The sequence below is a fragment of the Colletotrichum acutatum genome (genome assembly GCF_030867785.1).
Source record: "Colletotrichum acutatum strain CBS 112980 chromosome Unknown BDZ83scaffold_86, whole genome shotgun sequence".
NCBI classification, from domain to species: Eukaryota; Fungi; Ascomycota; class Sordariomycetes; order Glomerellales; family Glomerellaceae; genus Colletotrichum; species Colletotrichum acutatum.
Genome location: NW_026849080.1, coordinates 161,050 through 185,929, shown reverse-complemented (window position 1 = coordinate 185,929; position 24,880 = coordinate 161,050). Strand labels below are relative to the sequence as shown.

The following is a 24,880-nucleotide window of genomic DNA, read 5'->3' as shown; positions in this document are numbered from 1 at the left end:
GGCGGCACGATCGGGTCACGGGGACTTCGAGCAATATCACCGACGTTTCAACCACGACGACGCTCTAATGATGTGCTCTTGTGGAGAGGCGAAAGACGTGGACCACCTGGTCTACTGTCGACTAACGCTGGCGAGGAGGCAACGGTGGCCGACCCTCCACTCTCGCAGTATGCCCGAGCCCATAGGTCCTATGGGATCTCTCGAGGCCTACTTCAAGAGATTAATCACCGACCCACGAGGCTTCGAGGCCTTTCTCCGCGTGACGGACTTCTTCCAGAAGATCTGTCTGCGGTAGCAGCATCCACACCTAGGTAGATGTGAGTGCGGACTACAAAGAACCTCCCGATTCCAAGGGACGATTTGGGAAAGAATGAAACTGGGGCACCAGCGGGAACCGGGGACAGACAGAACGCGTAGTGGCCACAAGGCATGATTTGGAGGACGATGTAAAGAGACGACGTACTGTAGAGTAGGTAGCCTTGGCTCACGGCCCTCCACGCCATATACCCTTCGGGAGGTCTGCGGTAAGGGCTCTAGCCCGGCCGCCACGGCGTTAAATACAACAACAACAACAACAACAACACCCTGTCTCTCAGAAACTAGGAAGGCAATCAAGCACAATGGTACGTTCCTACTCCTCCATCTTCTCGATTATCAATCTACAAATTATGATACTAACCCACTACCGACTTCCAGAGACTATCAACTATCATCGCAGCCGTCGTCGGCCTCGCTGCCACCAGCGTCAACGCTCAATGGTACCCAGCCCGCAACTGGACAAACTGCATCGCCGCTACCGGTGGAAACGGCACCAAAGGCATCAGAGAAGCCCACGCCTTCTTCAACGAGGCCTGGGGCCGTCCTCGCCTGCGTATCCAGCACCAGTCGTCATATGCCGTCATCTGCTACGGCCTCATTTTCGGCATCGTCAATGACGACAAGACGGGCTGGTTCGAGGCGGCCAACGATCGCGACATAGCAGCTCTCGAAGACCCTGGAACGGCGAGTGAGTGCAAGTGGTACCCCAGGGCGCACGAACTCACGCATTATTACTTCTTTGGGAGGGAGAGGGAGTGGATTATGGATAATCGAGCCTATATTCGTCGGTGCAACGAGGTTGAAAGGCCTATGGAGGGCACTCAAGTTAATCAACCTTGAGATTGCCGTGGAAGTTAGTAATCAGTCTGATTATCCGGGGGATGCAATGTCCCATAAGAAGTAAAGTCGACTGCCTACATTCTATGAGGTAGCCAACAATAATCAACCAGTCTTTATCGCACGCCTATTTTGAAGTTGAATTTGATTGTCCGAGGACGGGCTTGAACAGGACACAATCTAGGTATGATGACATCACGCTTACTTGTCTTTGCCTTCAAACATCTGTTTACCCTCATTTGTCAATCGACTAAGGTAGGTAGCCTTTTGATCTTCAATCTTACCGAGCGCAACCTTCAAAATTAGTGGCTTGTTATTTAGTCGTACGGATGATCGCCGGCCTAACCCAATCCGCATTATCGGGACTCAACGTTCAAGACACCTGCAAACGGTGTCGAGATCTAAGACTTTTGTTTCTCCGCACAAAGCGTTGGAAGACGCTTATTTCATATTTGATCTTTACATGCCCACTCCACACAAAACTCCAAGTGCGCAGTTTCTCTCATCCTAGAATCCGCTCTACCTTAAGCAATCGATGATAATATGTCTGCGTCTTGGAAACCTCAGTACCGCCATACCCCTCCTTGTCAACAGCAGCGTAAAGATGAGTATCTCGGCATGTCCCCCGACATCTTTGGCCTCGTGGCTGGGATATCTGTTGCGTTACTCCTAGCAGCCACGTTTCTTTTTCCGATGTATTACATGGAGAGGCATGAGCAGCGCGGCCGCGAGAAAACGAATCACAAAATACAGCCGCGTTCTAGCGGGAATGGCAGTCATGAAGGTATGTGCAAAAATTAAGGCACATCATACTTACTGACCTCGTAACTTCAAAGAGACATGCCGATGTTGCCCGGAACCCCATGGAGTGATCGGCCATGCCTGCTTAGCAGAATTACCTCGACCATGTCACACCCAGTCAACGAGTTTTTGTGGAAGTGAACGAGGACCACGGGGTGGATGCAACATAACGAGGAGAGATTATCCTAGACTACAAGGCACAGCATGCTCTTTTCATTTGGAAGAACCAAGCGGGAAAGGGGCCCGTTGCTCTTCGGATGCCATGTCCTTTGACATCACAATTGGTGCCACGAGAATCACCCACTCTCAAGGTTATCCAAGCACCAAAACAGAGTTGAAAGCAGCCGAAACCCTAATCAACGGGCTCGCCACCTTGCTGAACCAGAGTCTCAAATCTGGTACACCTGAGATGGACGAGCCGTCTGCACCTACGGCCTTGATTCCATCTCTGCCGCGGGAGCAGGGACGTGCGACCCCTCTTTCACCACCTTGTGTGTGCAGCTCTTCGAGATCCCCCAAGGGCGAGGAATCGACATCCAAACACTACAAGGTTGACCAAGACGTAGATGAGCCGTCTCGGAAGCCAGACTCTGATGATGGTCTCTCAAATGTGCCGGCTAGGAAGCTTGCTTGCCCGTTCTATCAACACGATCCCGACGGGCAATTCCGAAAGACCTACTGTACAGGACCTGGATTTTCCAATGTGGATGAAGTCAGGTCAGCATGGTCCGTTCCCAGGCGATACACAGGCTCACATCACAGGCAATAGACAGCATATTTACGACCACCACATAATACCCTTCTACTGCTCCCGATGCGCCGCAGTATTCTTTTCCGAGAATAGCCTTCATAATCACTTACTGGAACCGACAAGATGTGAGCTAGTCTCATCCGTGTTGCCTATGGGATGCACCAGGCAGCAGAGAAAGTTTCTGCGAAGACGAATCCATGGAACCGAAGAACAGCAGTGGCGTGCGATCTACGGTATCCTATTTCCCGATGAGCCGAGCGAAGATATGCCGTCTCCGTGTAAGTGCTTTTCCAGACTGAACACCCTACCTAACCACGTCAAAGACTTATCACTTTTTCAGACTTTGAGGCTGTTCTATCGAATACCGATATCAGTGACAAGAAAGAAGAGAGTGTCAACAATGCGCAGCAGCAGCACTTCCGCCTCCAGCTTCCGCACATCCTGGACCGACGCTTCGTGGAGAACCCCACCAGTTCGGAATCGGAAACTCCGATAGCGGATCCGACGACACGGAACCGACGCGGGGAGGCCGGGGACGGGACCACCATCGACGTCGTACGGGGCGCCCAAAAGGAGCTGTACCGGAACTTCCGTCCCATCCGACAACTAACCATTGAAGACTTTTACGACTCTACGCCGCTGTCACCTGGTGCCCCGGCCGACGAGACTGCAAGCCCGGCCCAGCCAGACGAGTCGAGAGCGCGGCATCATTCTCATGATAGTTCTGACTTTGGGGTGCTGACCGAGTCTTCCAGGTCTGGGTCTATTCAGTCAAGCGGGTTTGTGTATGCGTCTGATGAGTTTTCTGTCAGTGAGGCAGAGGATAGGGGGACATTTTTTCAAATATCTGGAGCGGATCGGTGTTGATTTGGATGAATTTTTTGATAAACGCGTACCGGGGCTATCAGGTTGTATTCAATTGACTAGAAATAATGTGACTCCTATGTACCATTTATCTAAAGTTCACTGGTTCGGAACTTCGTGTAAGTCGAAGGGGAGACCTGCGGCCGCCAGTCGCCGCCAGCTGTTCAACTACCCCGCCCAGCTGCCGACGCTAACCCCACCATCGGCAGAAGACGGCACCGACAGAAGCCGGCAACGGCAACAACGTCAACGAATCCGAACCGTGGCGATTAACCTTTGAGTCTTTGAGTCTTCCAGTTTTACAAATTCCCTCCTTTCTCTCAATCGCCGACACCCTCTTCCTCCCGACCCCCAAAACGACCCGGTCTCTTCGTCCTCTCGCCTATTACACGACATCACCGTCTAAACGAATCCGATCCGAAGCGAACCCCTCCACACCTCCACAATGGAAGACGTCCCCCTCGAGCACGGCTCCCCGGAGCACCTCCTCCCGCCCAGCTGGAAGACAATGGTTACAGCCTGGCTCGCCGAAGACACTCCTTCCTTCGACTACGGCGGCTTCGTCGTCGGCGCCGCCCCGCGCACTGCAACCCTCTGGGGTAAATCTGGCGGCATCGTCGCCGGCCGGCCCTTTGTCGACGAGGTCTTTGCGCAGTGCGGCTGCACCGTCGAGTGGCACGTCAAAGAGGGCTCCCACGTCGAGCTCCGCGGCCACGGAGACCATAACCCGAAAGGCAAGATGCGCGTCGCGACCGTCTCGGGACCCACGCGCGGGATCTTGTTGGGGGAGCGGGTGGCGCTGAATACGCTTGCGCGGTGCTCTGGCGTGGCGAGCATGACGAGGGGTATGTTGGTGAATTTGAGGGCGGCCGGGTATGCCGGTGTGCTGGCGGGTACGCGCAAGACGACGCCTGGGTTCCGGTTGGTGGAGAAGTACGGTATGCTTGTGGGCGGTGCGGACGCGCATAGGCATGATTTGAGTTCGATGATTATGTTGAAGGATAATCATGTCTGGAGCAAGGGGAGCATCACGAATGCGGTCAAGGCGGCCAAGAGCGTGGGCGGGTTCAGTTTGAAGGTCGAGGTGGAGGTGCAGAGCGAGGAGGAGGCGGACGAGGCGATTGCGGCCGGGGCGGATGTCGTCATGCTGGATAACTTTACGGGCGAGGGGGTCAAGATTGCGGCCAAGAGCTTGAAGGAGAAGTGGGCGGGGAAGAAGCACTTTTTGGTCGAGGTCTCTGGTGGTTTGACGTTGGAGAACGTCGAGAACTATGTGTGTAATGGTGAGTTGTGCCTGATGGGTTGGTCTCTATCATTTGACAACATACTGACTTACCTACAGATGTTGATATTGTTTCGACAAGTGCCATTCACCAAGGCGTACCGCACGTTGACTTCTCACTCAAGGTTGAGCACTAGCTTTGATCAGTTTAGCGGTAAATTAAATCAAAAACACCATGATACCTCAGCTCACACTCGCTGGTTCCGCACTATATGATGCCGTATCTACTGTAGATCCATACGTTGTGATCCATCCGGACCTCTTTACTTCTTCCCCTCGAGTTCCTTTGCCATATCCCGCAGCTTGAACTTTTGAATTTTCCCACTGGGCGTCTTGGGATAATCGTCCACCCAGAAAACGTGCTTGGGCACAAGATGACTCGACAGGTGCTCCCTAACCCAAGCCCTCGCCTCATCCCTCGTAATCACTTTGCCCCCCTCCGCAGCATCATCACCACTCTCCCCTTTCCACCCCTTCTTCAACACCACAAACGCAGCAACGCTCTCCCCCAACTTCTCATCCGGCACGCCCACCACAGAAACCTCCTTGACACCCTCCATCTGGAACAAACAATTCTCAACCTCGAGGGGGTGAATATTCTCCCCACCCCGTATAATCAAATCCTTGATCCGCCCCGTAATCTCAACATACCCGTCATCGTCCATCCGCGCCTCGTCCCCGCTGTACATCCACACCCGCCCATCCTCTTCCTCCCTCCTCACCTCCGCCGTCCGCTCCTCATCCCCCCAATACCCCTTCATAACAAGATACCCCGCCGCCGCGAGCTCCCCCCTCTCCCCGCGCTTCACAATCCGCCCCCGGTCCGCAGGATCAACAATCTTCACCGCCGTATGCGGCATCGCCCTGCCCACGCTCCCCGTCCTCTTGTCGAACCCGTCGTCGGGCGCCGTCATACAGCTCACTGGACTCGTCTCCGTCATCCCGTAGCAAATCACCAGGTCCCGCAGCCCGAGAACCTCGTACAACCGCCTCATTAAACTCTCCGGCACCGAACTTCCCGCCGCGATCCCCTTTCTAAGATCCGTTGGCATATCCTCCTTCTTCACCACCCCGCCGCCCGCCAACGCCTCCAGCACGGCGACAAACATGGTCGAGACACCGTATAACCCCGTCGCGTCAAAGTCGGCTACCATCTTCAACGTAGCAGACGGGTCGAAGGCCGGACTAGGGAACAGGATCCCCGCCCCCGTCGTCGCGGTCGCCATGTACCCCAACACGCACCCGAAACAGTGGAAAAGCGGCGGCGGCACCACGATCCTGTCACCCGGCACCAGGCCCATCCTCTGCGCGATGAGGTGTCCGTTGTTGAGGATCGAGGTATGCGTCAACATCGCCGCTTTCGGTTGGGACGTCGTCCCCGACGTGAACTGGATGTTGATCGTATCTTCCGGCCTCAGCGGCGCATCGGGCACAACCGCCCTCATCGCATCCCCAGACTCAAGCAGGGCCTCATACGGCGTCAACGCCTTGAAACCACCGGCGAATTTCACCTCGGGGTGAAACCCAGCATTATCCAACACCACAACCTTTCGCAAACTCGGAACAACCTCGCTCTCCACCACTCCTCCGCCCTTATCCAAATCCGGCACCAGCGTCCTCAGCAGCTCGAGATTGCTCCGTCCCCGACACGGCTTATACGGTAGATCCGTAACCTTGCCAATGACGAGCACCTCAACGCCCAGATGGCGCAGCGCGGCGCCGACCTGCTTCGCGTTGAAGCCCGGGTTCAAGGGCACCAGCACGGCGCCGAGCTTGAAGGCCGCGTAGGTAAGCGCGGCGAACTCGGCGCCGTTGCCAAGGGAGACGGCGAGGCGGTCGCCTTTGCGGACGCCGAGGGAGCGGAGGCCGTGTGCTAGGGTGTTTGAGAGGGCGTCGAGGGCGGCGTAGGTTAGGGTCGTTGTCGTGGCGGCCGGGAAGGCGGATGATGAGTTTGGGGTTGGGCTGCGGGCTGTGACGGCGGGGAGGTCGCCGTGTTGAGAGACGATTTGGGAGAAGTGTTGGGGAATTGTTTGGGTTAGGAGGAGGGGCTGTCGGATGTGTTAGATTTATACTCTCTTGGATGTCGTCTTGCAGGTGAGTGAGGTGATCGGGGTGTGAACTCCAGGAAGTCATGATGTCTCGTGAAGAGCTTTAGTGCTTCACATCAACCCTTTGACCTCCTTCAACACATTTCTCATTCATTTACTCGAGTTGAGATGAGAGGAGCTGAAGTGAGCAGAACTCCATCCTCACCAAAGGCCCAACATTAAAGATAAAAGCAACTCACATCCTCAGGACCAAGACTGAAACTCAACCCTTCATGCCCCGAAGACAGCCTCCTCCGCTGCCCAACTCCAGTAACGACGGCACCAGGCCTCAAGCCCGCATACCTGCCCCGGGCCGTAGTCCGCGCTACGGACCCCGTCGCTAGACGAATGTATCCAGCCGCCGAAAGCATCATGTTTCGTCGGTGTTGTCGTCGTTGAAGCTTACCCGCGCCCAACCTCGGCTCTATAACCTCTGGGTTAAAACCACAATGTGTATGAACAAAATAAATAGAAAAAAGCCAAAAAGGTATTTCTCAAAAGATGTCTCGCGGTGACGATATCATGGCTCTCGTCCTCTCCAACAATTCGTCGAGCTCTTTCAGAGTATTCGTGTGCGTCTATGTAAGGTGAGGTACAAGGTATCCTTCGAAGCAAGGCGGGGAGAAGAGGTTGGAACTCTCGGCCCTCCTCTTCGTCCGGTCCGTCCAGTCTCCCTTCCACTCCCTCCTCGCCCGCGTCTGGCCGCTTCCCCCCCCGTCACACCGAGCCGAAAGTTGGGGGTAAACGCCTTGGCAGAAGAAGCTCCCCCGCCCTTACCTCACAGCTAATGCGGAGAACCCGTGCGGGGCTGTACCCGCTGCGAACAGGGAACATCTCCCTACCTAAGAAGGAGCAAAAAAGGAGCTGCGGGTGCACGCGATGTGGGATTGGCCGGGTGTCAAGCGCAGGATGACGCGCCGTGACAGCCTCGACGGGTTTCGAGGCCACGCCTACGTATTTCTTTGGAACTCTAACTCAATAATCGGAACTGTCGGCAGGTTGACACCTAGATGGTTGTGAATCCATTACTTGGTCAACGATGAGTGGAGATAGAGGCATGCAAGACCCCGACACAATTGGTGTTGCACTTCCTTCTCATCGTGAGTCTTGACAATTTAAGTTTGTTCCATTTGCTCGCAGACTGCTTTGGGTATATGTACCACGATGCTAACAAAAATTGCAGCTGTTCCCAAACCTTTTGCGGCTTTTCGCCTCGCCGGACGCTCGCCTCAGTAGACCAATTTCTGCCCATCTCCCAGTCCATTCCGTGAGGTCCCTTCTCTGCTACTCCTCCGCTTGTATGTCAGGTCGACAGATGATGTAACTGGACTCTATGCCAAAAACAAAGCTCTACGCTTTTCCCGTTTCCTTGGGGTATGCAGTTGGTTTGTAATTCCTGCCGCCGATGCCATAAAAGAAGAAAGAAAGAAAAAAAAAAGTCAACAAAAAGACGAAACGCGACTTCTGAAACATGTCCAACCCGTGACCGTGGGTGAGGACGCCGCTGGAGATGCAAATATTAAAAGAGACATGTACCAGAAGAAAAGGTGTGTCGTCACTTTCGTATGGCTCGAGGGCCGTCTTATTTTGATTTCGCCGACCCATCCTCGTTTTGCTCGCCGATATGGCGGAGCTCTTCGGGTTTCCAGGTGCCTGCAGTCACATATTAGTTTTAGATCTGGAGAAACATCATGTGCCTTGACTCACCCTCAAAGTCGTGCTTCACAAAGGCCATAGGATCGTCGTAATCCTTGGCACCCATCTGTTGCACGCCAGGGCTGAAACTGGTGATGGGGAGCACCACAACATCACCAACCTTCTTGGACGTCTCCATACCCGTGAAGTTCTGCCAGTCAATAGCTCCCTTAGAGTTCTTCATGTTAAAGTATCGGGGGTCATTGAAGTAGTCGAAGATGGCGTCAGTCCAAATCGCAGGTCCAGTGAACTCGACAACGTTCTTATCGGCAATGTTGTCCAGCTCGCCTGCCTTCTTGCGCTTCAGAGCTTCCTCAGTAATGCGAACAACAATCTCGCGCAGGACAGGGTGGCCGGGCTTGGATTGAATTGTCCACTGGCAGAATTGGATACGACGGCTGTACCAGTCCTTCCAGTCAGGGCGGTCAGGATCAGCTTCAATACCAATAACGAGACCGACGCTCTCCCGAGGAATGCGCTCGGGAATCCACTCAAGGGCAGATTTGATAGCGTAGGTATCAATGTCGGAGTAGATGCCGCCGCGCGCAAGGAGAATCAGGTATCGGAAGAAGTCGGCCTTCAGGACGGGCAGAGGAAGAGCGTCGTAAGCCTTGAGGACCTCGGGGACGGACGCGTAAAGGAGGCGCAGCAGGTTGACTGCGACCTTGTCGGTGATGACCTCGTGCACGAAGCCAGGGTGCTGTTCTGACCAGCTAGCTTCCTGCTCGCGGAAGTTGAATTGTTGCTCAGCGGGTGTCCACTTCCAAGTCTGCCAAATGTAGGCTGGGAAGCGCGTTTCGGGGTCGTAGGGGTATTGGTATGCTAGCTTGTCGTACAGAGACATCTTGGACATGTCCATCATGGGCTTTTGCGTCGCAACCTTGGGAGCAGAGGGCTTGATCTCGCTGTCGGCGGAGGCAGGGGTGTATGAGGACTTTTTGGAGTCTGTCGTGTCATGGTTGGAGGCAGTGACTGGTGCCTTTGCGGCAGGTGTTGTGTCGTGGGAGGAGGAAATTAGGTAAAAGACGATTAAGAGGAACGCGGCGACCGCGACGGCTCTCCGAGGAGTGAGCATTGTGGATGTATGTATAAAAGAGTGGCGGCTTGAAACGGTTTCAATTGGTGACTATGAAGTCATCGGAGGGCAAAGTTTCGCTTTGCCAAAGACTCGTACAATCGGCTCGTAGGGTTGGAAGAGAGTGGCTGTCGTAGATAGAGTCGGATGCGACGTGGTTCCTGAAAAAAGTTGGAGGCGCTGGATTAGGGGTTTAAGGAGGAAAAGATTCGTAGGAAGTTTAAAGGTTCGGACTATGGCGGAGTGATTCCTGCGAAACCAAGAAAGATCATGTTAGTTTGGGACTGATTAGGAGAATGGAGTAAGAGGCAGCAGGTTGAGGCGCAATGCTGAGGATAAGTGACAGCAAGCGGGTAGGGCTGGCAGGTAAATGAAGCCTGGAAAGTCTGGGCTGGATAGAAAAGGGGAGGAAGCCTGTCAAGGTTTTGGTGGTGAAGGGATGAGCTGGGTAGCGAATAGAGAGGCGTGGGTCCTGGGGACGTAATGGCGGACGAGGAACATACCTCGAAGATGGGGCCGTCGATAGTCGGGGAGGAGCTGGATAGAGTTCCGGCGATCGATCTGAGGAGCGCCAAGGAATTGCAAGAACGAGCGTACGGATACGTCAACGTTGAAGCTCTACTATCTCAAGTGGATAGTAGATAGGCGTTGGTTGTTGTGGTTGACTTGTCTGTTCGAGACTTGAAAGAACAAGAACTGGGAATAATTGGGTGTGGAAGAGCAAGGGGACCTTTTCCCTTTTTTGTTCTGAATTTTCCCTCTCTCCTTTCCAGGGGTCTCGATTGGGCGACTGCACCTGATTCTGTCCCTGGCCCTGGCAAGATAGAGGTACCGTGGTCCCGTACTCCGTATCCAGAGTCTAGGGGGGCGATGGCGGCGAGGGCGAGGGTCAGAGGGCGGGTGAGATGGAGAAAAAGATGCGAATGCGGCTGTGGCTGCGGCGGTATCCGTAGGCCACGACTTGGATGACGCCGGGATGCTGACTTGCGTGTCCAGGTCCGATAAGATGGGACTCGGGAGGGCGGCAGGCTGTGCAGAACGGGTACGGTGCCGTGCTGAAAACGCCTCAATCAATCCAAGGCTCGTGTATCCTCAAAGTCAAATATGTAGTGGGTGAGAGGCCAAGGCATCCCAAAGATGCAATCAGTCTGAAAGAATGGACCGCCAGATCTCAAGCTTGTGATTGTGTTTGTATGCAGCAAGAGAAAGTGCAGCAAACCTCGAGAGAAGTTCTGCGACGGGGCGGAAGGAATGGAGACTTGGCATGAGCTGGTTGCCGTGGGGTTTAATACATGCCGCAAGGGAGAATGGCAAAGATAACCTAGCGAACCTTGGAAGCTAGGGAATTGCTGTAGGATACCTAGATGCGGGTAAGAAATCAGAGAAAGAAATAGAGAAAGAAAATTTACGAAGGCGTGGATAGGGAGCTTTTGGGACGATTCGCAATCCGAAGAAAAGTCGATGTGGCACTACCTATGGGCGTGGTTCCCTAAAGTCTCAATGAAAATCACCCCTACCCCTTCCCCCTGCCTTCCCTGTGTGGTTTAACAAGTTTTGCCCTGCGCGGCAAGTCCTCTCCCCCTTCACCACCACCTCTTCCTTCCTTTCAAGTTTGAAAAGTGAGGTGGTAATTCAAACGTGTACAAATACGTACTTCACCCTGTACGAATAAGCTGAGGTGTGTTGCGTGGATCATGCATACGATGCAGCGCTACTGCGCAATGTGCTTCCACCCGGCGACACCATCGCCTTGGTGCGGATGCTACCAAGTAGCGAGGCGACGGAACACCACCTCGCACATTCTGCCACTGGGGATGCGACTTGGCAGATAGGTGAGGTACGGATACTCAAATTTCCAAGTCGATGATTTGGTCGCGGCACTTGGCGCTGACTGGGACGCTTCTGTTGTTATCGGATTGAATGCACCTTGCAGGAGACATGACATGCCACTGGATCAGCCAAGAGGCTTGACAGTCAGACAGATCAGAACAAAACTGTTGACACAGACGAACATCACGCATTCAGGAAAACCCAGCAAGGGTCTTCTGTGCGCATGTGCACGTTTTCGAGACTCGACTGTATCAAGACAATGCGACAGAGGGACACGCATACCTCACACTATGAGAAGCAGAAATCCGAACAAAATGTTTGCGAGACGGCATCATGGGATGGCGAATGAGCAGAGTGGGATCTGTGCCCGGCAAGAGCTGCCGGGTGGAACAACGGAAGGACGGAAGAGTGAGACTCGACATTGAGTCGAGTCCAACTAGCCGCACGTACAGAGTACGAATCCTTCGCAGTGTGTGTCGTGATTGTCGTCTCGTTGGAGCCTCGTATCGTGTCAAACGCACGTCTAGACTCTGGTGTCGGTAGTCCGGGCTGGTGCTTGTCAGTCTGGGTCTTACTCAGACAAGCCACAGCGTCTCCAGAGAGGTCTCCCGTATTCAGCCTTGTTAAGCATGCCTTAACTCCATCGTCAACGATGTGAGGGCGACAGAGCATTGCGCGTCCTCACAAAAAAATCCGGAGTGGCTTCTGAGTTAAGTGCTCTGGAAACAGCGAAAGATCGGACAGTCTTTGGACCCCAAATGAGCCCCCAAAGTCTATCTCTCTGCCCGTCAAAGTCGACGCGCGGAATCCGTTGGCCTCTGCGGTGTTCATCTTCTCTCCTCCGCTTGCCCATGCAGTGCAGATGCCAGCTTGCCAAGTCTGAAAAAAGGGAGAGAGTCTGCATGACTAGGTACATAGGTAGAAAGGTGCGCCTGAGGAATGCATCCCAAGTACGGAGCACCACTGGCATCTTCCACGTGTTGTCATCGTCAGTCAAGCAGTACGTACCCTACCCTGCCGGGACATGCATGTATCTCGATTTCGCTTCGAGATAAAGACCAGGGACGCAGCAAGCTTTTGATAATTGACTTGGTGGGTTTCTGTCCATCTTCATCGGCGCATCCATATTAGCAGCACCCACTTACATGGAGAAGAAGCGGGCACAGATCATAGAGGGAAATTTTAAGAATGTCCATCAATGGTCTAGAAGAAGGAAATCAGGAAAGTTGGTACGGAAGAGTGGGAAGAGCGAGCATCATGGAGATCCCCGGCCCATCACGACATCAGATAAATTGGCGCGTTTCAGAAGGGAGCACCCTGGATGGGTCCTCTCCCAAAATAGGAATACTTCTGCAGGTCAGTCGCAGTCTCTGATAGGACGACGGGAAGACAGGAACGCCAGGGAGCGTCTCCTTCCCAACCCAACACTCGGAACCTCAGGAACCTCGACTTCGTACATTCTGTCTGGCCATGAGGTAAGTACGCACAACAATTTTAGGAAGGCGTGTGATCCGATTATCACCATCAATGGAAGTCTCGCTATTGTCGGTCACCGCATCGTACCTTCTCTAACCAAAGTTCGCTCCATTGGAGAAAGTACGGAGTACCTGGGAAAATCCTCCGAAAGCAGGGACCAATAACCAGTAACATGGGATTTTGGTTCTTCCTCGCCCAGGGTCCTTCGCTCGCTGCCATTGCTCTCAACTGCCGCCCACGCCCATCTCACAGAGCCGCATAAATGATATCCGTACACTTTGTTGGTCACATATGAACCGATCTGAGCTATCATCGGCCTGCGTTGACGAACATTGACTAGACTTTGGCTTCTATCCTATCAAGATGCAGCCACATCACATCAGACTCTAATATACTGCGTTGACGTTACAACCAACGTCTCCCACTACAAACTTACCAGGAAACAAGCATAAGCGTCCTCGTCAACCTCTGTCCGAACCTCCGTCTCCGTTTCGCCAAGTCTGCAGACATGAGACGCTCCCTTACAGAACGCCGCACAAGGACAGCAATGCTCCCACAGCAAAAAGAAGAAGTAGAGCGGCAAGGTAAGCAGTCCGGTAAAAGCCAACTGCTGGTCTCTATGGCAGCATCAGCCCTGCTCGCCCACGTTTGGGGCTGAGCTTCCCTCCACCTCGTCTGATGTCCCAAAGTCGAGAGTTCTAGACTACCCTCAGGGCCCCCTCGAAAAATCCCATGGCGTCCAAGAGTCTCGACAGCTTGGTGTCATGCTGGACACGCAAGACTCCTCATGGCGCGTCTCCAAAATTCCAACGGACGGTCCATCATTCGGCCTCGGCTTCCTGCGGATAGCCATGACCCGATTTCCATGGCTTCTCCAGAACACGCACGGCTTGGTCTCGGCCGCATCTCCGTCGTTGCCTTCAACTTCCGAAGCTCTCCACCACGACAGACAAATCACCAATCCGAGTCTTTCCAAGCGAGCAAGACCTGCTGTACCGTCACATCCCGCTCAGCCATCAAACTGTTTGGTTCCTTATTCTTTGACCAGGAGTCCAACCCCCCCACTACCTTACTCCTCATAGCCTCAGCATTTGCAACAGCCCCCGGTGTTCCCGGCCGTGCGGTTACCTTTGTGGATCGAGTCATACCGAGGCGAACGACGGTTGATCAGAATCAGAGCTTATCCAAGGGGGGCTGGTCAGTGCTTATGATGACCTGCCGCGATCCCAAGTTTGTTTGCCGCACTCCAGACGATGATGCACGGTTCCGTTGTCGATTGTCATTTCGTCACTGGTCAGCAGCCCGCCAATACGACGGTCAATGCCTCGGCCGCTTCTATTCAGGTGGTATAGCCATTCACAGAGCTACACCGGATTACATGGCATTTCCCCTCAAACAAACATACTGAAGGCGAAACTCGTGAGAGGGCAACCTGTTGTCATCCATATTGTCTTTGCTCACCCAGCCGGCCTTGTCTCTCCAGAGATCCCAGCCGACCCAGCTTCTTGTCTTGAGTATGCGGGTCTCCATCCTTGCTCGGCTAATGGCTTCCGTTTGTCTACTCATACTCTATAGGGTAATGAATCTGTCTCTGGTCGTCCTATCGCCCATGGGCCGTTGTGCGATTTTCGTGGGTCTCGAGTACCGTGGCACTAACACGAGCCTGTTCGAGGTGTGACAAAGTGGCTAATGCCCGTATTTCGTCGTGCTAACCTCCACAGAGAGACAGCAGCCTGTGCTTGTAGACCAACACCTACTACCTTCTGTAAACCCGACTGCATTGTGCCTGCTTTTTGTAGCTTATTGGCAGTCAGTGGGTAATATCATAGTGCTTGTTGAGCGTCCGAGGTTAGATGTATCGGACGCTGCAGAAAGTAGTTTAATCTTAAGCTCGCGCGGCACAAACCTGCGGAATACCCTATGGCTTTATACACGGCTTAGTTTACCACGGAGTTCTCAGCCTAGCACAGTAAGCTTAGCGCAGTAATCATCACCTCCGGTCCCAAGTTCCATGGTCCAGGACAACATATCCGTACGCGTCATTTAGCAAACGAACATGTTGCACGGCAACAACGGGGTCGATTCAAACTTCCCGCAGTAAGCACCTGGTGGCTGTCAAGCCAGGCAGCTCAGCTTCCTGCTTTGGAGGTAAAGATCAGGACTTTGAGAATAGTCGCGACCAATGGGGAGTCTGCACCGCATGGACTTGCCACATGTGGCATTGGGCCACCCGAAGAGAAGACGATATCTCCAAATTGTTGGAGAAAACGACGGGTGATGAGCCGTCCATTGGATAGTCGGATGCTTCGTACCCCGCCATCCCACCACCCAGCTAGGCCAACAAGACGGCCTTTACCCCGCCATCGGAACGTTGAGTATGTCACTGGATGAATGGGTGACCACGTCAAGTAGACGGTCATCGGGATACATGCACTCGTCTCCGAGTTTGTGACCAAGCGACCGAGCTGCGCTCCCATGGTCATCTGTCGAGCTATTAGTCAATCGGCTGTCTGCACTGTTGGATGAATGGTTCCTATCATCAGACTACTGCAAGATCCCCGCACTGCGTCTTAGCCGCCCGTTGAAAGTCTAGATAAGCCCGACCTCAGCCACTGATATCAAGAAAGTGCAGTCTTCCAAAGGCTTCTCATCTCACTATAGCTTCCATTCTCGATACCGAAAGTGGACAGGTTGGACTTCACGCACTATGGCTCCTCATCCTTTGACTGCGTTGTCTGGAGACGAGTTTACAGCGGCAAGAGACATTGTTGTCAAGCTCTTTGACCAAAAGGTTTCGCTCTTCTTCAGATGTATCTTCCTGCAAGAGCCTAAGAAGGAGGAGCTCGTGCCGTATCTTCAGGCAGAGCATGCGGGAAAACTCACAGACGAGACACCTCGGCCACCGCGCCGAGCAAGGGTTCAATACGATGTTATCAGAAGCGGCAAGAGGCCCGAGTATACCCAATCTGTGGTAGATCTCAAGACCGGCCGCGAGCTTGAAAGAACCGTGGCCGCGCCGCAGTATCAAACGAGCTATACCCCGTTAGTCACGTGTAACATCATACCTGTTTGTGTGAGAATGACACGGCTAACATATCTCACAGCGATGAGTTTGGAATCTTCCAAGACGCCTGTGTGGCATCTCAATTGTTCAAAGACGCCATGGCCGAGTTCTCTCTTCCGAAAAACTTCACCGTCACAATCGATCCCTGGCCTTACGGCGGTCCGGACGAGGACGAAGGGGACATTGCCCGCCTGATGCAGGGCCTCGTCTTCGCACGCGACGCCTCCAAGAACAACGTCGACTCGAACCATTACGCCTACCCGATCCCGATCATCCCCGTCATGGATATAGCCACCCGCAAGATCCTCCGCGTCGACCGCCTCGCCACCGGCGCCGCGGGTGACGGCCTCGCTCCCCAACCGCGCGCCGCGGAACCAAAGTCCCTCTTCTCCAACAACATTTCCTCCGAGTATGTCCCAGAGCTCCTCGAGATCCCGCAGCGCGAGGACCTGAAGCCCATCAACATCACCCAGCCCGAGGGCGCCTCCTTTGCCATCCAGCCGGACAACCTCGTCGAGTGGCAAAAGTGGCGGTTCCGCCTCGGCTTCACACCCCGCGAGGGCGCTGTACTACACGATCTCTGCTACGATAACCGCCCCGTGCTGTATCGTCTAAGCTACAGCGAGCTGACAGTGCCCTACGGTGACCCTCGTCCGCCCTATCAGCGCAAGCAGGCCTTTGACCTCGGCGACGGAGGCTTCGGCCGCGTGGCAAACAACCTCGAGCTCGGATGCGACTGCCTCGGCGCGATCCACTACTTTGACGCCCTGATGGCCGACACAGAGGGGAACCCGACGGTGGCGAAGGCCGTGGTCTGTCTCCACGAGCAGGACAATGGGATCGGGTGGAAGCACACCAACTTCCGCACGAACCGGGCTGTGGTCACGAGGCTGCGGGAGCTCGTTGTGCAGTGCGTCGTCACGCTGGCCAACTACGAGTACGTGTTTGCGTACAAGCTCGACACCGCGGGCGGGATCACGCTCGAGACGCGGGCGACGGGGATCATGTCTGTTGTGGCGGTCGACGAGGGCAAAAAGGAGTCTGCGTACGGCGCCGTCGTCGCGCCGGGCGTGCTGGCGCAGAATCATCAGCATATTTTTGCCGTTAGGATCGATCCCGCGGTGGACTCATATGCCGATGGGGATACGCGTGTCCTTGTGGAGGAGAGCGTGCCTGTGCCGTTGAACAAGGAGACGAACCCGTACGGAAACTATTACGAGATTCGGAAGCAGGTTGTCGAGAGGGCGTGCTGGATCGATGCGGAACCGAAACTGAACAGGGTGATCAAGTTTGAGAACCGAACGAAGAAGAATGCCATGTCTGGGAGGAACGTCGGGTTCAAACTTACGCCGTCTGCGTCACAGCTGTTGCTGGCGGACGAGACGAGCCAGGTGTCGAAGCGGGCCAAGTATGCGAGGCATCATGTCTGGGTTACGGGACACCGCGATGACGAGCTGTGGGCGGCTGGGGAGTATACGAACCAGAGTCGGGAGGAGGTTGGTGGGGTGTGGGATATGGTTCAGCGGGGGGACTGGTTTGAGGACGAGCGTGGGGCGAATGGGGATGGCGGTGGTTGTGATGAGGGCAGGAAGAGTAGTCCTGTCGTCTGGAGTGTGTTTGGGTTGACGCATAACCCTCGGGTGGAGGATTGGCCTGTGATGTAAGTTGTTTTCTGTTTTGGTCCCGTCCTTTTCCCCTTTGTTTGACTTTCATCACTCTCTTTACCCAGGATCATATATGAGACCATCAACTGGCTTACACGTTCACCAACAGGCCCGTCGAGATCCACCATCTCACCATCCGGCCAGCAGACTTCTTCACCTCGAACCCAGCGCTCGATATGCCCACCAACAAGAACGAGACAAGTGTTATTGTTCCATGTTGCGGAGGACAGGAGACGAACGGTGATAGCAAGGAAGGAGGGCAGGCGGTGCAGGAGGCTGCTTTGACGCATCTTCAGGGGCCTGGGCCGGATGTTTCTGCTGCGGAGGCTGGGGCGCATACTGAGAGGTGAGACTAGATGATAGCCTAGAGAAGCGGCAGTTAATGACTGGCTCTGAGGTGAGAATTATCTCCTATTATTTGGTACCTTTCAGAAAACATGGGTCACTTTTACCACGGTGCAAGATGTAAAAGAATTGCAGAAAATATGTTTCACTACTTATGTGATCTATCCCTCTGTGAATGATTCTCCGACTGGGAACTACAGCTACAGTGGAATTAAGTTCGGTGATTATATAATGGACGTAAAGATGTAGTACACGATGGGCAAGGCCGGTGGGATATCTTAACGACACTTGCTTAGGTGACTTGACAATAGTACAGGATAAATGATTAGCTTCGCAATAACACTAAAATGGTTTCCGGAAGTAGAAAGCTTCCATCAATAAGATCATTATTGTGCATCAGGAACTTTATTACTTGATGAGGAAAATCATGTCTTAATGAATGGCTCGATAGGTGATCAACCCAGGATGTAGGTAGTCTAGCCACAACTACTAACTCCAAATCATGTCATCATGTATAAAAAGTGACTTGGAAGTCATTTTGATTGTTTCCATTCTTGCAGCTTTCTGTTCCCAGATTTTCGGGCTAGGCTAGGCTTTCACGTGGTGGTTGTCAGAATTGTTCATCTCGAGCTGAGCTATAATTCCTCGGCATAGAAAATGAATAGAAGTTCAGTAAGGAGGAAATCTCGTTGTTTTCAAACGATGCTGTCTGGTGCTTCTTCCACCAACCGTAATCAGTGAAGCCATGTGCATGAGTCAACGTCGAAATGTGACCTTGGTAACAGCCTCGAGGATACCATTATAGTTCGCTTCCCTAGTCAGAGAAGCGTCTCACTGTTGCATCTCGCTGATTTCAAAACCTTGCCGTTTGATTGTTCGGCTTTCCTAGAGCTCGCATCGTATCCCTTTCACCGCTCAAACATGGTTCGTTGTTTTGTTCGTTGAAGAAGCAGAGCTGTCAGATGTTAGCCGAAGTCGAATTGAAGTACTCCGTGTACATGCTGTATTGTTTAAACTCAAACCGACGCTCGGTCCTGCCAGTAAACAAACAGAAGGTATACTGCAAACGCGAAATTGATAGCTTGACGAACAATATGCGAGCTATTAGCTTGGGTGTGTTCAAATTTTCAACTAGCTCTTCACAAGCAAATAACGACGTAGAGCTTCAAATCTGTCTTAACATCCCATCGAGGCTACTATGGTGTTACACCTGCGAGCAACAAGGTACCTGATCGGATCGAGCCGACTTGGCTTGGCTGACATGACTCTTCCCGCTCCCCGACTTTGTGGATCATCCTTGTGACATGTCAAAAAGCGAGCCGTAGGATGATGGGATCGACACTTTTTCATTTGGTCAAAGTTCAGGAGATTCGATGGAAGCGGAGCCGGGATATAGTGTTGCGGGAACTCCCTTGGTTGGAATTTTCGTGATCGTGACTCGCGACTGTTGGGGATGTACCGCAATATGGCGGTGGCATGTACTCTCAACCGAGCTACATCTCTTACCCACGTATCGGGCAAGCCGATGATGGACGTCATGAACGCCCGCTCGGATTGGAAGCAATATGGCTATGAGAAATGGGAACAAGGGCATCGCTATGGGGTTTGATATCGGTTATTGAATAAGATGTTCTGAAGGAATTCAACAGATGGGGAAGATCACGTCCTGATCTTCAATCCAGCAGTATAAAGACATCATGTAGTCCCTATGAAACTTTGAGAGTTGTTCCATCAATCACGACAAACCTCAAATATCACCTCACGCTCCTTTACGCAGACCATTCTACTCAAAATGTTCTCCTTCAACGCCATCATCGCCCTCATGTTCGTCCTCCCACCACCAACCTTTCCTCGTGATGATAGAGAAGTCACTAACAGCAACTAATCTAGGGGCATCGCCGCAATCGTCAACGGCGCACCTACCGACAACACCGTCACCAAGCGCCTCGACGACATCAAGAACTGCTACTGCGGTAGAGACACCGGCTCCGCCCTCGTCAGCGACCCGACCTCCACCAAGAACGCCTGCCCCGATTACGGCACCGTTGGTACGTACAGACAAGATACCATCCCTCAGTCTTTCCTCAGTTTGCTCAGGAATTACACATCAATCAAACTTGAGGATACTAATCGTGGCCTCTTTGCGTACAGGTGGACCGTACCCTACCAAGTGCCAGATCATGATTGACATCAATGAGCCTTTGTTCGTTGCCAAGTGCAAGGCTCTTGGCCAGCCTACTGGATGGTGCGAGAAATAAGTGTGATAAAATTAGAGATAGGGAGACAGTGGTGGTTGGAATATGTGGATGTTGCTGGCTCATGGGAAAATCAACATTTTACCGTTCTGCACCTAGATGGTGTGCGTATATCATCATCAATCAATTCGCGATAGGTTCATTTCAAGCTCCCCAAGGGACCGACCATCATCATCAAGCTTGTGTGAACTAAGAACTCTGTGTTTGATATGACAGAGCATCTAGGGGGCGGTTCAAGTTGACTAGAGTACCCTCTCTTGACAAGCCAGATTGTAGTGCCCCTATTCTTAACTTTCCCGAGGAACTCACGTAACCGAGTGTTTCTTGTATGCTTAGGGGGTCTCGCCTCTCTGTATCCATCTTTGGAGACACTCGACTCTACTATCACGATGGTCATCGATCTACAATCCTTCAAACCAACACCAAACGCAGAGCATTGTCATAATCGGGGTATCTATTCTACAGCGACTGACTGACTGATTGCTGACCTGACTGAATCTCGCCCAACCGCCGCCACTGTCTCGCCTTGTCTGCACAACCTCGCCCCTCCCCACCATATACACCTACTGAGGCAAGATGCACACTCTCTTTCGTCGCTTTCTTTCGTGACCAATGTCCATGAGATATGATCAACTCCCTCTTTCAAATTCAACATTTGTCCCCGAAAACGAAGACCGATTGGGTATAAGTCAACCGCTTGGCCAGGTTTATAATCGACTTCGGCCCCGTGACGAAAATAGGGACCCAAATGTGGGCATGTCCATCGTCCCACTATCGCTCGACATCAACAAACTCACGAGCCGCCACGGGGGCTGCCATTGGCAGGTTGTTTACGGTTCATCAAACCGCTGAAGAAAGCCTGGAGCTTGTCGTTGTCCATCTCATCAGGATTCTCCTCGGCGGTGTCAGCCGGTGGCGTGGTGGGATCCTGTGTAGCACTGTATGCCTGACGGTCCTACGATCCGTGTTAGTCAAAGCCGCTCCGATATTGAGATCGACTTGGCGACTTGGCGACTTACCTTAAGCCGCTGCACCATGTCGTCAGCATCCACCTGGATGCCTCCCATGTTAAACTGCACAGGCCCAATGTGCTGGCTGACCTTGCCGTCGTCGGCTCCCTGCCGCAACGCACTGGAATCCGAGTCGTCCGTCCGCTGTCCTGTTCTCGACTTGGAGGCGTCTGCCTTCTTATCGTCGTTGCTTCGGCTGCGGTGCGTGTCCAGCGTCTGTAGACTGGCACCGAGGAACTCTTGCGTATCGGTAGATGACATCTCCAGCTGCGACGGATCACCATCCCGACCTGCAAAGGAGATTGCGCTGCCGGCTTGGCTGAGGTCACGGATCCAGTCTTCGAACGGCGCCACTGCTGAGGACGAAACCTCGCCATTGTAGTCCCCGTCTGCCTTCGCCTTGGCTAAAATGCTCAGCCCGTCCGTAGTCATCGCAGGCGAGGGGAAAGTGGACTGCAAGTCGTGCGACCAGCCCTGGCTGGTGGCCTCAACATCGAACCCATCCCTCAGTACGCGAATCTTGCCCCAAGAATCCCAGTTTGGCGGGACCAGGATCTTATCTCTGTCGATTGTGTTGTGCTTCAATGGTTGCCGTTTGAGTAAGGAGGTGATGCCCAGACTCGAGTGCACCAGACTTGGTAATGATGAAGGCACATTTGGTGTGGTGTAAATGAGCGAGGCGCCGTCTGGGACAACACTGTTAACATGGCCTTCTGCCTCGGAGAGAGCGCGAACTTACGCCTCAGCAGCACTGTCCTGAGATACTGCAGAACCTGGTCAAAATCACCCTCCTTCCACCCTTGCGTCTTCTCCAGACCCTCCATCTTCTCTGCCTGCGAATTCGTTAGCAGGCGCAAAGTCAATCTTTCGGCATAGCACTTGATCTCACGTTCTGGCAGACTACGCAGAGTGGTAAACCGATGCCCTCTTCCCATTCACCAGGTCCAAGAGGCAACGCAACATCACCTTCGCTAGTGGTCGCTCCCGTGCCGTCGAGGTTCGTCGAGCCGCCTCCCCTGCCCCTATCCCGCCATGAGACCATCACTTCCTCCATCGTCGCCTGACACTCGTGGCTCGAGCTCTCGAGGATGCTGCGCATGAACAAGATCCATTCTCTCAGTTGGCGCATCCACAGGTGTGGTGTAGACCAGTCGAGGAGCACGACCATTAGGGTATTCGGTATCGTCTCGGGCGTGATTAGGGGTTGAATAAGTTTCGGGAATGATTCTGAGGGGTTCGAAAGCATATAGAGGGAGATCCGCGCAAGTATGTCTAGAAAACGAGTTAGCATCAGCAGCAGAAGCTGAGTCGAGCTGACAACAAACCTTCTTGGTCGGCATCCAGCACGTCGTAGTAGGTATACCCAAGAGCGAAGCTGTTCGCAATAGGAGGCGTCTTTGAGCTGTTGCGATCCAGGCTTCGCTTCTCGCTGCTGTGTGACAGGGACTCGACAAACTCCTTTTGCGACTCTGGCGAACCTCCCAGGACGATCATGTTCTTCTCCGGTAGCCGTTTGCTGCTGGCTACGTTGTCGAGCATGGAGCTCCAGAGGTCTTTCTTCTCTCCATTGCGGCCGTCTGACCCCGCGGAAGCCGAGGTATACGTCGACACTCGATTTGCGCTTGCCGTCATGATTGTGTTTGTCACTGAGGAGGACGCATGAGAGGGGTTTGGGTGGAAATCGTGGGTCTGTGGACGTGGTGTCTCGGTCCAGGAACTTGAGTCGGTGGGTTGACAGTTGACAGCTTTATGCGAATGCAAATAGACGCGTTCGAGTCGCGGTGTAGGTAGGCCGACAAGTATACCGGATTATGGAGTTTAGGACTGACGGTCAGTCTAGAAAATACATGAAATTAGACTCCTCCGACCGAAGCAATGATGGCGTTCCCAGAAGCTGGGGTTCTCAACTTGAACGGACGGCCGTATCTTCCACAATTCTATTGGCACCTCGCCAGCGCTCTCTCATGCCCCTTCCTCAAAGTGTGTCGGGGGATTTGAGCTCCGGACCGGCTGTTTTCCCGACGGAGCTAGAGTGCAGGCAGTGACATTGCAGCACGCGGGTAGCTAGCGAAGTGTCATTTTAGGGGTTGTCTCGGGGGAGATGACGCACCGACAGTGCTACGCGACTACCTAAGGGAAGTCCAGGTATCGGCGTTTTTTTCTTCTGGAGCCGACAAGCTCCAAGAACCTAAGCTTGGGACGACGCCTCTTTCGGCCTTGAAGAATTGAAGCTCTAGTACAATCCCAGACGTCTACCACAAAATTGACGATTTTCAAAAGCTTCAGAGGACCTTGGGTTCCCCGTCGCAACCATGAACAAAATTCGCGCCATCCAAGAGCTCAATAAGAAAGAGATTGAACATGGCATGTAAGTTGTACCATGGTCATTCATCTTCCATACAAATTGAGAACCATGCGCTGACACCCTGACAGCTCCCCCGAAGGCTCCTGGCACGTCGACTACCGCGACACGGCGTACATCTACTTTGGCGGGCTCCCCTACGAAATGTCCGAAGGCGATGTGATCACAATTTTCTCCCAGTTCGGCGAGCCCGTCTGGCTCAAGCTCGCCCGCGACAAGGAGACGGGCAAATCGAAAGGCTTCGGCTGGCTCAAGTACGAGGACCAGCGCAGTACCGATCTGGCGGTTGACAACCTCGGCGGTGCGACGATCGGCGGCAGCCGCATGATCAGCGTAGACCATGCGCGCTACAAGTTCCGCGACGACGAGGACCCGGACGAGGGCAAGGTGGACTGGGCGACGGTCGTGAAGCAAGAAGGGGGCGACAAGACGGACGGGGGGTCAGACGAAGACGAAGAGGAGGAGCAGCGGCCGATGTTGCCTGAGGAGAGGGAACTTGCGCTACTGATTCGGGACCATGACGAGGACGACCCCATGAAGGCTTTCCTAATTGAGGAGAAGAAGGAGGAGATCAAGGAGGCGCTGCGGCGGCGGGATGATACGTCAGAGAGGAGGAAAAAGCACAAGCATCGTCATCGGTCACACAGGTCGCGCAGGCACGATAGTGATGAGGAAATGAGGGATGCGGATCGCGACGAGGATAGGCACCGCAGCCGGAGGTCTCGTCGTGATGATACGCCCGATGACAGAGATCGCAGAGACGACGAGAGGAGTTCGCGCCGCCATGGACATCGAGGCGAGGATCGGGACAGGGAGTCGAAAAGGGATGATGGGGGTCGGAGAGAGAGAGATCGATCAAGAGATAGACGTGAACGAGACCGGGACCGTGATAGAGGCGAAGACGGCGAGAGGAGGAGAGAGCGCCGGCATCGCGACCGCGATGGCTCGGAAGAACGTCAGCATAAGAGGCATAGAGACCGTGCTGATGAGCGGCGGCAAACAAGGCGAAGTAGGACTAGGAGCAAGTCGTCGTAGTCTTGAAGATGCCACAACTACTTACTTAATCACAAACTAAGCGATGCTATCGCTGATACCCCTGGATGCCTTGCTTGTCCGATGCCAACGCCGTATGTAATATACACTGTACCGTAAACCAAATAGCAG

The 24,880-nt window shown here is 53.5% G+C and overlaps 10 protein-coding genes across 10 annotated transcripts; 6 read left to right on the top strand and 4 right to left on the bottom strand.

Moving 5' to 3' along the window:
- Positions 1–497: 497 nt before the first annotated feature.
- On the top strand, positions 498–1,350 carry BDZ83DRAFT_630469 (uncharacterized protein). The gene is made up of 2 exons (XM_060508829.1): positions 498–623; positions 697–1,350. The coding sequence occupies exons 1-2, from the start codon at positions 621–623 to the stop codon at positions 1,156–1,158; spliced, it is 465 nt and encodes a 154-aa protein (XP_060362103.1). The 5' UTR covers positions 498–620; the 3' UTR covers positions 1,159–1,350.
- A 236-nt stretch (positions 1,351–1,586) lies between these two features.
- On the top strand, positions 1,587–3,662 carry BDZ83DRAFT_630465 (uncharacterized protein). The gene is made up of 3 exons (XM_060508828.1): positions 1,587–1,939; positions 1,992–2,673; positions 2,726–3,662. Exons 1-3 carry the CDS (start codon positions 1,699–1,701, stop codon positions 3,201–3,203), a joined length of 1,401 nt encoding a protein of 466 aa, XP_060362102.1. The 5' UTR covers positions 1,587–1,698; the 3' UTR covers positions 3,204–3,662.
- A 7-nt stretch (positions 3,663–3,669) lies between these two features.
- BDZ83DRAFT_630464 (nicotinate-nucleotide diphosphorylase) lies at positions 3,670–5,045 on the top strand. Its single transcript, XM_060508827.1, has 2 exons — positions 3,670–4,854; positions 4,914–5,045. Exons 1-2 carry the CDS (start codon positions 4,017–4,019, stop codon positions 4,988–4,990), a joined length of 915 nt encoding a protein of 304 aa, XP_060362101.1. The 5' UTR covers positions 3,670–4,016; the 3' UTR covers positions 4,991–5,045.
- Positions 5,046–5,116: 71 nt separating this feature from the next.
- On the bottom strand, positions 5,117–7,774 carry BDZ83DRAFT_721734 (short-chain-fatty-acid-CoA ligase; the record flags this gene model as incomplete). Its single annotated transcript, XM_060512408.1, has 2 exons — positions 5,117–6,901; positions 7,718–7,774. The coding sequence occupies 2 exons, from the start codon at positions 7,772–7,774 to the stop codon at positions 5,117–5,119; spliced, it is 1,842 nt and encodes a 613-aa protein (XP_060362100.1).
- A 748-nt stretch (positions 7,775–8,522) lies between these two features.
- BDZ83DRAFT_584029 (glycosyltransferase sugar-binding region DXD domain-containing protein-containing protein) lies at positions 8,523–9,710 on the bottom strand (the record flags this gene model as incomplete). The annotated part of the gene is made up of 2 exons (XM_060505719.1): positions 8,523–8,593; positions 8,648–9,710. The coding sequence occupies 2 exons, from the start codon at positions 9,708–9,710 to the stop codon at positions 8,523–8,525; spliced, it is 1,134 nt and encodes a 377-aa protein (XP_060362099.1).
- A 5,513-nt stretch (positions 9,711–15,223) lies between these two features.
- Positions 15,224–18,226, top strand: BDZ83DRAFT_630432 (copper amine oxidase). The gene is made up of 3 exons (XM_060508826.1): positions 15,224–16,058; positions 16,121–17,740; positions 17,854–18,226. Exons 1-3 carry the CDS (start codon positions 15,724–15,726, stop codon positions 18,092–18,094), a joined length of 2,196 nt encoding a protein of 731 aa, XP_060362098.1. The 5' UTR covers positions 15,224–15,723; the 3' UTR covers positions 18,095–18,226.
- Positions 18,227–19,406: 1,180 nt separating this feature from the next.
- Positions 19,407–19,745, bottom strand: BDZ83DRAFT_630430 (uncharacterized protein). Its single transcript, XM_060508825.1, has one exon. It carries the CDS (start codon positions 19,681–19,683, stop codon positions 19,444–19,446), a length of 240 nt encoding a protein of 79 aa, XP_060362097.1. The 5' UTR covers positions 19,684–19,745; the 3' UTR covers positions 19,407–19,443.
- A 90-nt stretch (positions 19,746–19,835) lies between these two features.
- BDZ83DRAFT_794695 (uncharacterized protein) lies at positions 19,836–20,347 on the top strand (the record flags this gene model as incomplete). Its single annotated transcript, XM_060515821.1, has 3 exons — positions 19,836–19,913; positions 19,980–20,137; positions 20,241–20,347. Exons 1-3 carry the CDS (start codon positions 19,882–19,884, stop codon positions 20,345–20,347), a joined length of 297 nt encoding a protein of 98 aa, XP_060362096.1. The 5' UTR covers positions 19,836–19,881.
- A 790-nt stretch (positions 20,348–21,137) lies between these two features.
- Positions 21,138–22,986, bottom strand: BDZ83DRAFT_754757 (dynein light intermediate chain; the record flags this gene model as incomplete). Its single annotated transcript, XM_060514524.1, has 5 exons — positions 21,138–21,299; positions 21,364–22,040; positions 22,094–22,187; positions 22,244–22,626; positions 22,680–22,986. 5 exons carry the CDS (start codon positions 22,984–22,986, stop codon positions 21,138–21,140), a joined length of 1,623 nt encoding a protein of 540 aa, XP_060362095.1.
- A 463-nt stretch (positions 22,987–23,449) lies between these two features.
- Positions 23,450–24,795, top strand: BDZ83DRAFT_630425 (uncharacterized protein). The gene is made up of 2 exons (XM_060508824.1): positions 23,450–23,722; positions 23,788–24,795. The coding sequence occupies exons 1-2, from the start codon at positions 23,667–23,669 to the stop codon at positions 24,749–24,751; spliced, it is 1,020 nt and encodes a 339-aa protein (XP_060362094.1). The 5' UTR covers positions 23,450–23,666; the 3' UTR covers positions 24,752–24,795.
- Positions 24,796–24,880: the final 85 nt, after the last annotated feature.